Source organism: Zootoca vivipara, chromosome 9 (assembly GCF_965207765.1).
Source record: "Zootoca vivipara chromosome 9, rZooViv2.hap1.1, whole genome shotgun sequence".
Lineage (NCBI taxonomy): Eukaryota > Metazoa > Chordata > Lepidosauria > Squamata > Lacertidae > Zootoca > Zootoca vivipara.
The window spans coordinates 49,796,154-49,815,146 of record NC_142592.1 but is presented as its reverse complement, the minus strand read 5'-3'; the positions used below and the strand labels follow the sequence as shown (position 1 = coordinate 49,815,146).

General features: G+C 43.7%; 1 protein-coding gene across 10 annotated transcripts in view; it reads left to right on the top strand.

The window, feature by feature from the left end:
* TBXAS1 (thromboxane A synthase 1) overlaps positions 1-18,993 on the top strand; it is a 254,516-nt gene that overhangs the window by 100,826 nt on the left and 134,697 nt on the right. For all 10 annotated transcript variants that reach the window (XM_088652216.1, XM_035128282.3, XM_088652215.1 and 7 more), the window contains one exon: positions 8,307-8,403. In XM_088652216.1, the coding sequence (XP_088508342.1) occupies positions 8,307-8,403 (97 nt within the window). The remainder of the gene's footprint in view (positions 1-8,306; positions 8,404-18,993) is intronic.

The following is an 18,993-nucleotide window of genomic DNA, read 5'->3' as shown; positions in this document are numbered from 1 at the left end:
GCTCACTATAAGACATTTTTTTTTGTACAGAATGGGAATGTGGAATGGCATAGAGACTTTTTCCTTTTTTTTTTACAGTAGGCAGCACTTTCAAGGCTAGAGTTTATGGAGGAAATGATGTAGTGAAAAGTTTGCTGATGCATATAGTGTATGGAACACTTGAGTGTGACATTTACAGCAGAGAGTTGAAAGAATAGCTGCTGTCATAGCTGCCAAGTTATCCCTTTTTTAAAGGGATTTTCCCTTATGCTGAATAGGCTTCCTCGCGAGAAAAGGGAAAACTTGGCAGCTATGGCTGCTGTGTGTAATCTCATGTAAAACTGTTGCAGCCTTGTCTGATTTCATTACCAGGAAGGAAGGAAAAGAACAGGAGAGAGGACTGGATAAATGGGATTATTATTTTTCCAGACTTCCCCCGGTCGTTACTGTTTCTATATAGTATGTCCAAATCTAACATATGAACACTATTAAGCCGGCATGGTTAAACCTGGGGAGCTCATCTGCTCCTAAATACCCATACACTCAGTTTTATGCATTCTTACTTTGGAGTAAGCCGTCTTGATCTCAGTGGGACTTACGCATGCATAGTATCAAGCTGCATGGGCATCGTGCTGCAGGAAAAAATGGCTTTTTATAAGACTGCCGCTTTTTGTTCATTACAAAATGAGGGGCAAGGGTATGTACTGGTATGTCCTAAATAGTCTGCTGCATGCCATTTGCCGTTTCTTGATTTGCAATCTGGCCATTTTAATATGCTTCAAATGCTAAGCTCTGGCTCCTGAGATATCAAATGCATTCAGGATTGCAGCAGAAGCTAACACAACAAATGAGTAGGAAGGGCTGGAGGAGGTACTATAACCTCTTTAAAAAGTAAATGCTCCTGGTGTGAAAGAGGACAGGGGTCCTGCATCTTTGACAGCTGTATAGAAGAGGCAGGAACTCTGTTCTCCTTTGCATCTGGCCCAGGTTGGCTTCTCAGGACAGGTAAACTGCCTAAACATACAATGGCCTTGCACGGAAATTCATACTTTAACGTGCTATTTCTCCGGTTGTTGTTTTTCCTAATAGATCTGACAGACATGGAGCTCATTGGTCCCTGAAATGCCAGAAAGTATAATAACATCATCCAAATAAATGATAACAGATTGATCTAACAAACCTCGAAATGAGTCCCAGAGGAAATGCTGGAAGGTTTATGTAGAGTTTCCCATTCCAAGGAGTATGACGTAAGGCCATAGCTGCCAAGTCTCCCGGTTTTCACGGGAAACCCGTTTCCCGCTGGCAGCCCGGATTGGGAAAAATCCCGTAAATCCCCCGGATTTCCTACCTGCCAGGGAGGCTCCATTTTGGGTCCTGGCGGCGCCCGATTTCCGGTGCCCAGACATGGGTAGCGCGGCACCGGAAGTCGCTTCTATGCATGTCCGGACATGCATAGACTTCCGGTGCCGCTCCGCCCATGCCTGGGCACCGAAAATCGGGTAGAGCGGCACCGGACGTTGCTTCTATGCATGTCCGGACATGCGTAGAAGCAACTTCCGGTGCCGGCGGCGCCCAATTTCTGGTGCCCATACATGGGTAGCGTGGCACCGGAAGTCGCTTCTACGCATGTCCGGACATGCGTAGAAGCGACTTCCGGTGCCGCGCCGCTGCTGATCCCGCATTTTTCAGCGGGAGACTTGGCAGCTATGCGTAAGGCGTAATTAAAACATGGTGCCCCAGTTGTCCATATCACTGTAGCACACAGGTTTCTAGGATGCCATCTTGTTGACAAGGTGACAAGCACCTATATTTTCTGGGCAGCTTAGTGTTTCTACACACCGAAGACCAAACTAGATGTGACAGGGCATATAAAGTAGGGTTGAGGAAGTCTATTTTTATGTGCAAAGGGTATATGGAAAATGAGGAGTGCCGCCTTCTCTGCCATGTCCTACTGCACTCTGTTCCTTTAAGCAGCCCCCCCCCCCCAAATCTGGCTCTAATACTGGAAGCAAGATGGGCTGAGAGAAGATTGCTGAAAGCCGTAGAGTTAGGCAAGGCAGGGGTAGGGGGTGACTTGCACTCTCTACCCCCCCCAAATTCTTACTTTATGTAAAGAGTGGATCCCTCTTCATCCCTGTTTTAGATGCAAACAAGACAGAAATGTGATAAACCAGGTGAGCTAATGCAACCCACATGTTATTTTACACTGAGTTAACTATCATTACGAACAATTGGATGACACTAGGTGTTAAATAGACATACCAAAGATACAGTGCACTTCACTTTTTAAAAAGGAAGCGACCAGCTTTTGTTGCTTTATGTTGCTATATTTATTGAGTTACTAAAAATAATAGCGAGTGCCCTTAAAATACACTTCCTCTTTTCTGTCTAATTTTGAATGTATCCAAGAATGGCCATTTATCATTTGCTAAGAAAACCTTTCTGCCCCCAAGCCCACCTCCTGAATTCTGAAATGGAGTCTTTGTCTATGTAACAATCTTGGAAACCTACTGGAGAATGCAAATACTGACATTAAAATAAGCATGCAACTGTGCTGTTCTTTTTAAGATGCACACAAACACCTCAGGTACAGAACCGCTGTTTTTGTAAGAACTGCATCTGGGCTGTGCGTCACACACCGTTTTTGTGCCGAAGAGTCAACATTATGCATTACAAGTGGACCTGGGTTTTATTTGCAGCAGGTCATTTTGCTGACCCCTGAAATAATTAAGCAAGTGGTGATGGCATGGTATCTATTTTTAAATGAGTAAACATTTGTGCTTTACTTTCTCTGTGTTTTTTACCTACCTGCTGTCAATGAACGTATCTAAAAATAGGGAACAGAATGGCTTAGGCTGTTCCTCTGTTTTCTTTAGAAATGAATGGCACTTAAGAAAGTAGCATTTTCCTTCAGCATGTTTATATCCCGCAGTCTTTTAATAGACACCCACCCTTGCTTTTCTTAGTGTAGTTTCCTTCTCTCTTAGCCAGATAAAAGATAATATCATTTTCCATTGCATTTGGGTTTTCAGATGATCTCTGCTTGGCTTTACCAGGCATCTACGTACTATAGAAATAAAGCAAAGCCTTGTTTCCAATCCCCCTCTGCATCCCCCCTCCCCGTTTTTCTTTCCATTATTATCCAAGCAGTGTGTTTGAATTCGGCATAGAGCTGATAACAGATAGGCAGATCAAAGCCCTTCTGCAAGTTGATGGACCGGCTGTAAACGGAGTGAATGGGGCACAGGTGTTTTCCCACACAGATGCCATGTTGAACAAAAACAGCCCTTTATGTAGTACTTGTCCTGTGAAGCGAAGCGAAATCTGAATGGAGACCATCCTACTGTGTTAATGCACATTGTCTAAAGCTTTGGCCTTTAATTGTGTGTTGATGAATGACAGGAGATGTTAGAAAGGCCATTGCTTGCAAGTTTGGGACCTAGCACAGGTGAGTCACAATCTAATGCAAAAGGGAGACGGTTTTTTAAAAAGTGATTGCTTGCAAAGTGGTCAATGCCCTTTATGCACACCAGAGGCAGGAAAATATCCGAAACATTACACAATATGCAAAGGAGAATTTGTGTAGTAGTGCAGTGAAGAGGCGGGCCTGTGGATAAGGAAGCACCCAATTCATATTTTACCACATTCCCAATAAGTGGCCTTTGGCAATGCATTGCGTCCCAAATGTCTGCCCCTCACTTGCTAAAACAATTACCGGTATATATAGCAGCTATGTTCATACCATGCATCTGGACACCTATGTAGATGCAAGTCAATGGAGAGAGCAGTGTCTCCATCAGCTTGCAATGAGGGGAGAGAGAAAAAGGCAGGAACTCTAGCAGGGGCAGCACATTCGGTTCTGACCCCTGAGGTGTCCACCCCCAGCTCCAGCCCACCGAATCCTCCTAAAAGTGAAGGTTTGGGAAAAGAGCTTTTGAATTGAGCACAAACTGGGAAAGGCCGAACTGTAGCATATGTCACTGCTGCATGAAAACAGCAACTGATTTTCTAGAATAAAGGAACTAAATGGAAAATCTTAATAAAATTTTATTAAAATGAGATTTCCTTACTTATCCAGCGATCCAGTGTAATACGTTGCCTGAAGCCTCTGGGCTACCTTTGAAACATTATTGAAAACATTAAAACATACACAGTTTTTTTTCAATAATAACATTCCCTCTAATATTTCACAGATGATAGTAGGGCAGGCATGTCCAAAGTCCGTTTTGGGGGCCTAATCCGGCCCACCGGTTGGTTTAATCCGGCCCCTGTGGCAGTTCTAAAAAAAGCTCAACAACTTTGTTTGGCCCCCATGGCCCTTCACTTCATCAAATCTGGCCCTCTTTGAAAAAAGTTTGGACACCACTGTAGTAGGGACATACTCTTAATGCCCTAGTTCTCATACCAAACCTTCCCCGCCCCCTCATGTCACACACATTTCTAAAGATCTCCTGTGTCTTTTGTATGATGTACAACACCTTTTGCAAGCCTGGTGGTTTCCAGATGTGGTTAGACCACAACTCTTGCCAACCCTAGCCAATGCTGGAGCTGATGGGAGTTGTAGTCCAACAACATCTGGATGGCACAAGGTTGGCCTAGCCTGGTGTACTCATGAAGTCTGCTCCTGCCTACCTGCCTCCAATTTTAAATTATCAGAGGCTGCTTTAACTTTTGTTTAAAGATATATTAGGAAAAACACAATTGCCTTAAAATAGGTTATTTAGCTGTTCAAAATATGCATCTGCATGAGGCCTGGCAGGCTGTTCCTGGCACTGGTGTGTTCGATCACACGCGCTGGCATCAAAAACAAGGTGTAAGCCCTCCTTAGGCGGAGGTTTTAGCTTCAGGACGACCCTGAGGAAGGAACTTCGGCCTTGAGGAATGACCGCTGGAGCAAGCTGCACTAAATATTGAGAAGGATTGCCAAATGGCAAAAATATGAATAGTGGTCACCCAGGGAGGGACAGGTACAGTATAAGGATATGGGGGGGGGAGGAGCCTCAGAGCACCTGTTTGGTACTCTCCCTGGTAAATAGGGACAGTTGGGAGTTTGTGTGATAAAGCTACATCTATTTGAGGCCCTCAATAGTATCAAGTGCTTTACCCACAAGAAAGCTTACCCAGCAATCTGGTTTGTGGGAACAAAATCTCTTTGGCTCCCTCTAGTGAGAACTGGTGAGCTCATAGGCCCCTCTGGCTTTTTAGACTTAAAGCTCTGTATAACACTGTTGCTTTTATATATCACAACAGTTTTGGGCTATCGCCCTAAATTAGAACAATTTCTGCATCCTCCTTGCACTACCGTTTAATTTGACACACGTGTGTGTGTGTGTGTGTGTGTGTGTGTGTGTGTGTGTGTGTGTTTTAACTGAATGGTCTTTCATAGATCTCGGCCACAGCAGTGCAGATCTCAATGCCCTTGCATCTTCTACCACGAAGAGTTCCAGGTGTCCAAAACAACCATTCCCTCCTATGTTTCACACTATACGTGGTTATACCTCAGATAAATCTCTTCGCTGGCCGATTGGCTGGTTCGGTATGTGGAATGACAATGTGAGATCACTGGGTGCTGAAATAGATGGGCCATTGGCCTGATACAGCAGGCTCTTTCTATGCTTTTATGGTTATGGAGAGAGAGAGAGAGAGAGAGAGAGAGAGAGAGAGAGAGATGAAGGGTCCCAAAATATTTCCTCAGCCATGAAACATGCTGTGTGTCCTTTTTTTTGGTTTGCATTCTTAAAAAAGATTTTATTAAGGCCTTTCAGAATCGGCAAGGTAGCAAGGTGATCTTGTGCCCCTGGCAGAACTGTCCAGATTTCGCCCCCCAGCCACTGACAAATTAGCTCTTCTTTCTGCCTCTCCTCCACCCCACCCCACCCCATTCAATTCACCCTCTATTAAAAACCTTAGCCCCCCTTCAGATCCCCCTGAGCCTCAGAGTCCCCCTGTTTTACAGGATCTCAAGGCAGAGGCGGGGTTTGTGGGTGTGGCGTGTTGTTGTGGCTAATCCCTGTGACTGCCCCCACCATGTCCCAATCCATGATCTATTCTGTTTGTCCCCCCCCCTCTCCGTGATCGGCATATCATATGACGTTTTGAAGGATGGTATTTATTTTTGTCTTGTGGTTATTTGGTGGGGAATTTTTTTTGGGGGGGGGTAGTGGTGAAGGTGGGATGTAAGAAGTTGGTGAGGGTGTGTGGAGAGGGCTTGGATTTTTTTGTCTGCGGAACGGCCTGTGGAGTAGCCTGGGTCCGTGGGCAGCGGGGGTCTCGGGCGGCAGCATGGTCTATAGATCGGCCTGGTTTCCTGGTGGGTGTGCGTCTCGTGGGCTGTGTACAGCAGGATCGGGTGGGGGCGGGATCCGTGGGGTGGGGTGTGGAGTGGGTTTTCTCTGGGTGGGAGGGGGTCGTGGGAGAGGGAGGGATCGGCGGGGGTGCGTTCCGTGGGGTGTGATTGTGAGAGGGAATGGATCGGAGGACAGTGCGAGGGAACGGTTCGGAGGAAGCTGCTGGAGAGGATCGGAGGACGCTGGTTAGGAGGGCAGCCTGTGGGGGTGTGTGTGATTGTGAGAGGGAACGGAGGACGGTGAGAGGGAACGAATAGGAGGACTGTGGTGGAGAGGATCGCAGGACGGTGTGGGGAGTATGTGAGGGAAAGGTATGGAAGTTGGGAGGAGAGGATCCGAGGACGTGTTAGGACGATGGATGGAGTGTGAGAGGGAAAGGTATACTTCAAGGATGCTGGTAGGAGGTCAAGACGCTGGTGTTGGGTGTCTCTGATGAGATCTTGGACACCTCTGGTGGATGGATATCCGAGAGTCTTGGATCTCGTGGCAGAGGCGGGGTTTGTGGGTGTGGCGTAGACTCCATGGGGAGGGAGGGGGTGTAGGAGGAGCTGAGGGAATAACACCACTTGAGGGTGCTGTTTAAGTTTGTGGAAAAGCAGGTTTTTACCCGTGCAGGTATGAGATGTGAGGCATCTGAGGTTCTGCAAACACTCGGGTAGTGGCATGGACCGTTGTGTCAAAATTTCAGGACAATCGGTCAAGCGGTTACTGAGAAAAGTAGAGCCCACAGTTTCGCCTTTTTTACATACATATATATATATATATATATATATATATATATATATATATATTATTATTATTATTATTATGAATAAGAGTCAACCATAGTCTTCTTCCAGTCCAACATCATTAATAAGCATTCCCCCAAGAGCTTCTTCACTGTGATTATGTATTAAGTTATTGATCCAGAATTACTTACTTATTTATTGTATAGTCATTAATTCACACTCAAATCCATATCTTACAATCCTACAGAAACATGGTGTGTTTCCTAAAGGCAGTGATACATGTGGGGAGGGGAGGGGGGGGGAGAGAAAGAATCAGTATATATGAGCCTGTTGAAGAGCAGGATATAAATAAATAAAACTTCTTAATTGCAGCAGAAGTGTCTTGTGCTGCTTGGGGGGGGGAACAAACAAACAAACAAACAAATAAATAAATTGAATACTACTTTGCAACAAACTGGTTTGGAATGACACTTATTTGAAATTACAGAATATATATATATGAACGTCTGAACTTGGATCCAGTGGTGTGGGTTAGTTGACGGTAAGGGGAAGGAAGAATTTCCCAGCACCCACCCCTCTTCTGAGGCTTCCCTCCCCTTTTCCTACTGCTAAATCTGCAGGAGGGTCCCCGAACCTTCTGAAACAATTTTGGGGGTGGGGTGGGGGGAAATGCAGAGGGGAGTGGGGAATCACCAAGAAAACACTCTCCCAAAAAGTCAAGTTCATGAAGACTCTGTCTGGATTCCCCCCCCCCCAAAAAAACCCCGCTTTCTACATCTCAGTTTCTTTTTAATTTTCTGTTAAGGGAAGGGAAAATGTAAATGCACATAACAGAGAAATTGGAGAAGCGGTCATCGTTGGAGGTGAAAGAGAGGGCTTGCTGCCTTATGTTTTTGAGTTCCCCCCAATACATCTTTCCTCAAATGAAGATCGAACCTTGCATAAAAGCAATTTCACTGGTTTTACCTGTATATTTTTAATTCATTTGTGCTTCAGTGAGTTTTCTGTTTTCATCCTTATCCCCTCCTCCCTCCCACAAACTCAACACCTTCCTGTTAAATAACTGGATTCATCATGACGACACCGGAAGATCCTATGACTCGAGTACAACAGAATAGCTTTTAACTTGTAGGCTGTCACCATCCTCAGAAAGATCTATTACAGGCGACGAGTGGAAATGTGCAACCAATTTGCTAGTTCCAATACATTTTGATCCAAATAAACGTAATACAATTCTCCATTTCGCGTGCAGGTATTACATGGGTCGCCGTATGTACATTGTGGTATCTGAGCCAGAGATGATCAAGCGTATCTTGAAGGATGATTTTGGAAACTTTACTAACAGAATGGTAAGTAGCTCTTCTTACAAATGGTAAGGTTTGTTGTTCTTCTAGAAAGAACAAGAAAGCCTCCCAAAAGTACATTGGGTTGCCTTTCAGAGTATGAGGCAGTTTCTCCACAGTACTGTGTAAGGACTGCTCTGGCACTGACCCACCACTATTTGGGCCAGGGCAGGAGACACTCTACATGCAATGGCTAATGACTCATGAGCAGTGAGCATTTGTGCCTCAGCCACAACTGCACTGGGTTGCTTCAGGGACAAACTAGACAAGACACCATTTATACAATTACGGGGTATGTGTGTGATATGGATCAGGACCCTGGTGGGGCTCTACCGAGCCCTGAGGCCCATGGCAGGTGCCAAGCCATGCCAACCCCTGATGCCGGTTCTGATTAGCGCTTGCTTTTCCCCAGTCAATAGTAGACATCTGGTTGCATGGCCTCATCCACACTTCCATTTGCTTCTAGTTTAGAAAGCATGAGCCTGAGAGGTTTTCTGTTTGTTCTGTGCTCTCTAAGCCCAGGCCTGTTGGCCATTCTGCTTTCCCCAGGAATTCCTGCTCTTTACTGCTGAATTGGAGCAAACATCAATCTGCCTGAAACCCAATTGATGGTTTTTTTTTTATTCCCTTCAATTTGTAAAGATTATTTATAAAGAGCGAGTTTCCTCAGGAGAAAGCAGCAAGACAAGCAGAAGTGTGGGCGAACTCTCACTTTCAGCAGACTTGGCTTGGAGTGGGAGGGCTGAATCCTACATTTGTTTCCACCTTCTTGTTTCTCGAAGATGCAATATAGTTCTGTTCCTGCCATATAACTTTGATTCAGCTGCCCTGGTATTTTGTCGGGACAGAGTCAGTTTGCTGCATTCTTTGCTCTGAAAGGGGTTGTGTGTTTGAAGGGCTGTAGCCTTTTTGTTGAGTCAGCAGCAGAAAGTTTCTCCGCCCGTAACTCTGAGCCTTTGACTGCCTTCCTGCCTGAGCAATAAATTATGTCTAAAACTGCCTTGACATTGACACGGAATCACTGTCACCATCACCTAACTCAACCTCCCTCCCTAGGGCAATCCAGTCCGTACCCAAATGCCCTGAATTTGCCTGGAAATAGCACTTCTGGTATTGAGAGCTCTCTCTGTGGTTTCTCTATCTCACTCCATTGTGTGCAATGGAGATGTTCCTTCATCTATGAAGCAGAAAGTTGGAGGGAGGGACCAGAATATAGTTTAAATTTAGAAGGGCCTACATGAGAAACAAGTCGCATAATAGCATGCCTAGTTTCTCACATTAAATATTACCTGCTTGGCCCAAAATGACAACGTTAGAGAACATCACACCCCATCCAATCGCTTTGTATAAATACAAGCAAAAGTTTACAAATTGTAACTGTGTGTGGCAGAGAAGGACATGGAGGGAGAGAAAAGCACACTCTGGCTATTAAGTAGAAGTATTTCTATGTGGCTTTTAATAAATGTGAATCTAAAACTTTGAAAATTACTCTGAGCAAGCCCTTTCTCTGCTTTTATTTAGAAATTCTGGTTGCAAGTGTAAAATATACTGTGCGAAAAATTAAAAAACCACCGCTCTATCATGTCCTCTCCCACCCCCCTCTGCTGCCCCTAATGCTATGCTGATGAAACGGAGAGAATAAAGCATTGGGCTTTTCAGAATAAATGCTGACCACAAAGCTATGATAATACAGCTCATTCCTGAGCTGGAACAACCCTGCTGCTCTTACGCCAGGACTTTTTCTAAAAGAGATTGAGGGCAGCTGCTGTTTTTACAATTAAAGCAGCAGTCACAAAATTGTCCATCCGATGTTTAGCTCATGCTTCCATAAATGAACTTAGGGGTGCAGTGACAGTAGGAATTTAGGGGGACATATTTAGGGGTGCATTGGCAGCATCTTCCAACTCTGGCAGGAATTATTGCTAGCCATAAGAGGAGTGGGATAGAAAACTTTCCACTACATTATTATTATTATTGTATTATACTGCCCCATATAACTAGAGGTCTCAGGGCAGTTCACAGAATAAAATCAAAAATACAAAACCACAAAATACATGTTTTTCATTTAGAAATACACCGTTTCATAGAGTTTATTTATTACCCTAATTTGTTGTTGTTGTATTTTCTTAAACTTATTCATTGCTTTCCCCACTAAAAATGTACCATAAGTCAAAGCAGCTTATGATGTAATAAAACTTGGGCGCCACCCCCACTCTCTGCCAAGCGGTAGCTAGATTCCAGGGGGGTCTCAGGGTCTGTGATCCTTTGGAGAATTGATGACATGGCATAAGTTGTCCTTTTTTCTCTTTTAAAAAAAGTATGTCAATAATTTCAACTGAGGTATAGTAAAACGCCTATAGTAAAACACGAAGAGTCGGACACGACTATACGACTAAACAACAGCAACAGAACACCTCTAGGTGAGGCACTCAGGGCCAGCCCTAAGGCAAGGCTGGGTGGTGCAATGCACCAGGGCGCCGGGCCACCAGGGGCCGACGTGCTGTGCCCGCCAGACAGCCGTGCTGGGAAACGGGGGGGGGCGCCGCCGGAGGGATCTTAGCACCACGGCACCACATATGCTTAAGACGGCCCTGGAGGCACTGGCTTGGAAAGGAAGCTTAGCCTGTATTTTTCCACCGGCCTGCAATCTTCCCTTCAGTACTACAAACAAGTCATAATAATAATAATAATAATAATAATAATAATAATAATAATAATAATAATAATTTATTTATTTATTTATTTATACCCCGCCCATCTGGCTGGGTTCCCCCAGCCACTCTGGGCGGCTTCCAAAAAAACAAAATACAGAAATACATTAAAATACAGAATTTATTGAGGTTCCGGTTTCCGCCTGCAGGAATGGCGGACCTGTTTTCCATCTCTCTGACCTTTGTAAGGAATTTGGCGGTTGCTAGGGGAGTAAATGGCAACCCCCTACCCTCTCCGGGGGTTACGGAGAGGGGCCGCTGGCCCGCGATGCCCCCAGACCCACTCCGACTGTTTTTGGAGTGGGGGGAGCTTGGGCTGAGCACTTACAAGGGCCAGGACTCCCGGACGCTAATCTGCATGGCGGGGATTTCCATGGTTAAAGAAGATAATTAGGCTTAAATCTATGGACATACTTCAGAAGGAGGGAAAGAAGCGCTGTTTACTGCTGAGAAATTTATGCTGCCGAGTGAGAGGAGTCAAAGATTGTACTGCATCTGGAAGAAGGATTGATGGGGACGGAGCGATAAGGGGAGTGAGTTTTTATTTTATTTTTTTTCTTCATATTGTTGCCTCGTACCTTCCCGGACGCGATGTCCTGGCTTGTTTGGAGTGAAAGAGAAGCAAAAGACTGTGTGAGTTGAACCTTATAACTGTTGTTACTGAGCATATTTTTTTAAAGATGTGGAGTTGCCGATGAGAAAAGCCCCCCCCTAGTCGGACGGAAGGAGTTCTGAATGCGTTCGGAGGATTTATGAGCTGTGACGCACTTTAAATTGGAGCAGCGACCTGAAGCTAAGTTCAGCTATAGGGCAAGGAGATCCATTAATTTACCAAGAGTCTATGGTTTGATGTTTGGGTCTCCTGCCTGGAAAAGCTGTAAATTCTATAATGATCGTAAATCTTCATGGCTATGAGAGAAAAGCGAAAGTGATTTGAGCTTTTTAAGATGGCGCTACTTCGAATTGCTTCAACGCAACAGGAGCTCCATTAAGAAGATTTATGGGGAGGCTGGACTGATTAACTCACACAGGAGAAAGAACATCTGTGAGACTTTGTTTGATATTTATATCAGCAGCTGGGAAACAATCGTGAAAGTGGAAAACATCTATGTGACTGTAAGGGGAAGATCTGGATTATTATGAACTTGAAGGACGATTTGAACTTTAGAAAAAAGACGGCAGTGGACAGTTGCGAGGAATTCCCAATTTCTTGAAGCATGGGAACCCAAATAAAAAATTCTTTAGATGATTTGGCATAACATTCGGTCTGATTGATATATATATGTGTATAATTTGAAATATTGAATGTGATATAATTGGTTTTAATTGGAAAATTAATAAAAATATTTAAAAAAAAAAATACAGAATTTATTAATTTATAGGGTTTAGGTGGGGTGTCCCCCAATCTATACCAATAACACATACTTTAAAACCAGCATAAAACTAAAACAGAATAAAATCTAAAACTCGTGACTTTTTTTAAAGAGGCAGGTCTAAAACATCCCGACCACCGAACCAAGTTCTTGAAAACCAAGGATCACAGCATCCTTGTTACTTATTGCTCAAGGCTCCACTCCGCTAGTGGCGCTGTCAGGTCAGGCCTTTGGGGCAGAAGTCCAGGCCCCCACATAGCAGGAGGGTACCCCCACGGGAGGTATGCAGAACTAGCATACCACGTTTCAAAGTAAAATTGCTTAGCCGCATCACCATACTCTGCCTGTTGTATCCGTTCATTCCTGAATAGCCCTGCCTCCCCCTAGTTTACAGTGCAAGTTCTTTTGATAATGATATGCTAGAAAAATATAATTGTCCTAAAATAGGCTTGCGAAAGCTCAAAACATGCCTCAGCAGCTACAGCCTGTGAAATGACTGGCTGTGCACTGTGTTATTGTTGTTGTTGTTGTTGTTGCTGTTGCTGCTGTTACTATTTATTCGCTTTACTCATTAAAGTAAAAGCGACTTACAAACCTCATTGAAGTAATAAGACCAATTGCAATAAACCCAATTGATAAAAACTTTAAAAAACAAACACACATCCATGTAAATAAAAGACAGGTCTAGCAGATCCTGCCCCACCCAAAATGAGGCCACAAATACTTAAAAACCCTTCATACTAAGGACCAAAAGTATGGAGCTTTAGTGCTCACATATGTGCATATAGACAAGGTGCATAAGTGTGTACACGCACATGCACCCACTCACCCACCCCTTTGACTTCTAGAGACCCTGGGGGAAATGACTACAGTATACTAAGCACTATGACAACACTAACAAGGTATCCCAAAAAGGCAAAATAAGGATGGAATAAGGACAGTGACCTATCATGTACAAGGACTAGGGAACCCAACTTTGCTTATGGGGACAGTTGGAGGTGATTTGTGTGTGAGAGTGAAGGGAGCTAGGGATGTGCTGTGTGAAGGGATCTGGGACTGGGGTGGCTCAAAGGAGCCAGGATATTAAAAGTAGAGAATACCCTTATTGGAACTCTTTGACCCTTTCCTTGCTCAGAAAAATTCCATAAAACATGCAACACATGGGCGATAAGCAATGAACTCTAAATCAATTATGCATTAATCAGCATATGTTATTTATCAAACTTCTGAGACAAATCTGTATATAAAAAGCCTTATGTGAAAGCCACAGAAACTTACAAACTGACAATTATGAAAACAACCTGTTGATATCTAATACCAATATACTGTACTGTTAAATGGTTAACTTCATCTGCATGTCCAGTTCTGATACGTTTTCCAGATGTAAAACTCAGTCTTTAGATATTCTTTTGGATAGGTTCATAGAGATATCAACAAAGATAAATTCGACGTTGTTTCCAATACCGTGAGGTGCTAAAGATGTTGTAAACAGATGTTGCTGAAGATAAGAACGAAGAGAAGATATAAATGAAGAGACAGGATGCCGGCGTTTTCCTCCTGTTTCGCCCTGGCACTCCTGTTATTTAGAATCCCACCGTTTGCCCCCAATGGGCTCGTTAACGGGTTTGCAGGTAGCTCACTCCCACGATAATTACTGGGCTTCAGTAGTTCTCGAAGTTTAGATTTGTATATTTTGATATTCAATCTCATGTAGAGTACTGTTCCTTGGCTTAAGCTGAAGAATTGAGATTGCTTAGCAAAGATATTTTGAACAAAGATATTTTGTTGTTATTGTTTGTTTGTTTGTTTTTAAAGTTGCTTTCTACGAGATTTCTGCTTACTAGTCAGTTCATAGATACAGTGAATGTCTCTAAAATGTTTGTTTTTAAAAAAATAATAATTATCAAAGCTGTCTCTAATCAGGAATCAGGGCTTGGTGTGTTCATGAGAAGAATGACCTTAATCAGTTAAAATGTACACTCGCCAGAATACCTTGTTTTTGCTGGAAGCCACAGCTCAGTGGTGGAACATCTCAGTTGCAGAGCAAGTTCAGTCCCTGGCATCTCTAGGTAGGGCTGGGAGAGAGCTCTGCCTGTCATTGCAGACAATCGTGAAGGATTAAATATAATGCAGCCTCCTTTGTTCCTATGAATAACAGAAGATTTTTATTTTTTAAAAGAACACCTTATAGAGCATTTAAATGTTTGAATAGTCAGCCAAGGAGAGCTAGGAAAGAGTCGTTGGGTTTTATTTGCCATGAGTCAGATTTGCTCTGACTCCATGGTCAAAGGCAGTAATGCTTCTAAATTCTGGTACCTGTTACTGGAAACTGCAGGAGAGGAGAGTGCTGTTGTGCTCGAATCCTGCCTGTGGGCTTCCCATAGGCATCTGTGAGGACAGGATGCTAGACTGGATGAACCACTGGCCTGCCAGCAGGCTCATCTTACGTTCTTATTTATGCATTTTTTAAAAATAAAAGTTATACAGTTAAGATATAATTATAAAATAATAGTAGAGAGTAGGAGATAGAAAGAAGACCACACTAATCAGACGGAGTTAAAAATGTGCGCTGGAACAACGAAGCACTGAACATTTGTCAGAGAGCATGCTATCCAGTCTCCCCAGCGCAGGGTTCCACAAATTGGACGTTACAACAGAGAAGGCGGCTTCCTGCATTCCTGCGAAGTTAAAGGTGGCATACAGAGGAGGGCCTCCTTAGCCTGTCCTCGGTGATGGACAGTTTTGCAAAAGTATATATGGTCCTTCAGGAATCTTTGGCACAAGCCATTTGGGGTTGATGCATAATGTCACAAGGGGAACTGGCAACTTCCGCAAGCAATATATGGATGAGGTAGGTTCAGTTCTAGGGCAGTAGATCTAAGGAATGGGTTTGCCCAGTTTGTCACTCACATGACTAAGAATACTGCAGCATTCTTTATGGGGATTTCCCCTGAATGTCGTTCTTCCTACAGTCAATGTCATCTGTGTTGTTTTCGCTGTCTGTTGTAGTGAACTCTAAAGCAGATTTGTAGTGGTAAATTTCATACTTTTTTCTGCTTTCTGGAAATCTACCAGAAGTGTGGTGCTCATTTCCATGTTGAAATCCATTTGCGATCCCATTAACCCGGAACATGGATCAGGCCATGTGATGAAATCTGGGGCAGTATTGTGGGATACAGTTGTTTCCTATGTGAATGTGGTTTTTTTTTGGGGGGGGGGGGGACAAAAGCACAAATGAGCATAAAGGGTGGCAACATGTCCAGTGAAACTTGCTAGTGTCCACTGGTGTGAATGAAATTTAGCTTGACATGGTGGTATATTGATCAAAAAGCCATAGTGCCATTATCCAACAAGCCATGATGTATACAAGGAACATTGGAAATGAGGAGCATTGTAACCAGGAAATCTAATGCAGCAATCCCCAGCTCTGAATGAACCCTTAGAGTAGCCCCCCACCCACATGTGTGTGTGTGTGTGTGTGTGTGTGTGGTTTTTCTTTTGGTGAGGGCTACTGTAGTATATATACTCTCTCTATATGATTTGAGTGGGAAGGCAGTCTGGTGTGGTAAGAGTTAAGTTTTAAGTTGCACCCATCTCCCCTCCCTCCTTCATCGGTTGAAACTGTCTAGTTGTGCTTTGACTATGCCAGATTTTCAAGGAAATCTCTTTTGAACGTTCTTCAAAAGAGTGTTTTAGGCTTTCCTCCCACTCTAATGATTTTTTGGAGCCACTTATTAATAATTCTTTGTGCTGTGTTTGCAGCAAGAATGTGAGGTGGTTTTGGATCCAAACTGCAATGAGGTTCCCTGCTGGCGTATCCACTTTATGAAGGCGAACAAATATAGCAAACCCAGTGTTAATTTCCTGCAGGGCTAAATATATTTCATTTTTACCCATGTAATCACTAGGTAGGCAGTAATGACCTCATATTTTTCCACTTAATATACACTTGGCTAAACTGAATGCTGGACCCATATTTTTTATTTTATGTTAATTAATGTAGAGTTGAACCTTGAAACACATCCAGTTCTTGGGGACAAAGTAAGAATTAGTGCATAGACCTCATTCCAACAAAGCAAGGCATTGATTTTAATTTAGATTAACACAAACATTTGCTGTGAATCATAGCTGTCTATTCAAGCCTCGTTCACCTGTTAGTAGTTTGTGTTCTGTGTGGCTCAGAGCATTTTAGTTGCTTAGAGCATTGAATTTCGTGTGTGTGTGTTTGTGTGTGTGTGTGTGTGTGTTTAGTTACCAGAGACTGTTTCATTTATAACTCCTGCTCCTTTCAAGAATCCATATGATTAGGTTGAAAACTTAGGCAGCACTAAAAAGAGGGGTGCGGGTTTGCACATTTTTTCCATATACAGTCATACCTCGGTTTAAGTACACTTCGGTTTGAGTACTTTCAGTTTAAGTACTCCGCGGACCCGCCTGGAACGGATTAATCCACTTTCCATTACTTTCAATGGGAAAGTTCACTTCAGCTTAGGTATGGACTTCCAGAACCAATTACAGTAATACCTCGGGTTAAGTACACTTCAGGTTGAGTACTCCGCGAACCCGCCTGGAATGGATTAATCCACTTTCCATTACTTTCAATGGGAAAGTTCGCTTCAGGTTAAGTACACTTCAGGTTAAGTACAGACTTCCGGAACCGATTGTGTACTTAAACCGAGGTACCACTGTAATATAATACATCTCACCATCATGGAGAAGACTGTGACCAGGTGGCCTAAATGCCTGCTTAGTACCCAGAAACTCAGTGTTGACAGTCAACATCAATATCTCTGTTGCTCTTTCACCTTATGGCTCTTTAAGTTTAAACTGGACCTGGACCGAACAGCCCTTCAAATAGAGGACTGTCCCCTGTAAAGCAGCACACATGACCCACACTATGTATGTGTGAAAGATGACAACGCTATATAAACAGTTAGCATTGCTTCCCCCTTTAGTTCTCCTTTCCAAGTCACGAGCTATTCCAAAACCAGTTTTCTAAAGGCCAGGTATAGTTATCATAGCCACTGTTAGCTTCTGGAGCTCTCAAGAACTACCGTAAATAACTCAAGCAGAGGCGGATTTAGAGCAGTGCGACTGGTTTCCCTGCGCTGGGCATCAAACCCAGGGGGTGTAAAAGCCATCCTAGAAATCTGTAAAGGAACGTGTCAGAAAGACAACATAAACTTGTCTCCCAAAGCTGCCTCCACCCCAGGCAGGCTGCTGAGATTTCTCAGGGGCGACTGGGCTCCAAGAGTTGCAACCACATCAGTCTTTGGCCTCAGATCGTGGCCCTGCCTAGTTCTGCCGCCTCTGGTTCAGAGATGGATCTGCAGTGCTTCTCTCTCTCTCTCTCTCATCCTCCACTGCCATCCCATTCTCAACTCGAGGTAACTCTTCCAGGTTAGCGGAGTTTGTAACCTGAAGCGTTTGTAACTCGAGGTACCACTGTACCTTGTTGGCCACACCTTCTCCTAGGTGGGCCTTCTTGTTGAGCCACCTGCTAGGAAAGCATCATACAATGATTCTGTTTATTCAGAAATCTCCATTAACATATTGGGAGATTCCTAGGTCACCTGATGGGCTTGTGCCCCTAGTTTTCACCACCGAGAACCCTACATGTTATCAAGTCCCACAACACAATGAGTTGTGACTAAGTCTGACTGAAAACAATGGGATGAGCATTGTCCCAATCCTGTGTACACTGAGCAACTCTTGTCCTAATTGCCAGCACCCTTAACTCTATGTGGTGGCAGGAGGTCGTAAAGAGAACATTGCCATAAACTATTCATTAACTGGACACCATCATTAAATTTCAGAAATAATTAAATCATAGTTTTAAAGTACCTGATATATTTTCAGCCCTGCTGTCCCCAGAATATTAATTGGATGGATGTTAAGCAGAATATAAATGCACATCTTTCCAACCAAATAGTGATTCAAGGCATATAGTGTAAAACAAATCTTTTTAAGAAAGCAAACCAGTCTTTACAGGTTTCGAGGTTTTCCCCTCTGAGGCTCAAGCTTCCCAGACATTACTGAGAAGTTTTTCGCCGTCATCTTCCGCCCTGCACCCCTGCCGCTTAAGATTAATTTTCTGATTAGACTTTAGAATATGAGAAGAAGGTCTGTGGCTCAGTGAGAGAATGCATGTTTTAGCATGCAGAAGCTCCTTGGTTCAACCTGCCACTTCCCATTTAAAAAGGATCAGATAGCTGGTGATGGGAAAGGGTTCTTTTTTTGGACCCTGGAGAGTAGCTGCCAGTCAAAGCAGGCAGTGCTGGGTTATAGGGATGTTGCACAATCACAAGATGAGTGCAGGGATTGCAGCCAACTCAGAAACTTTGGGGAGAAGTGCGCTGAGCACAAATGCTATGAATAATCAATAGACCACATGGTATATGGAATATATTGAGTGCTGCCCTCCAAATGCTTGCTACTGTTTTTCTGCTCTCTGTGAGGGGCAGAAAAAAGGGTGCCTCTTTTGCAGGGAGGCAAGACCTCTGCAAAAGTGG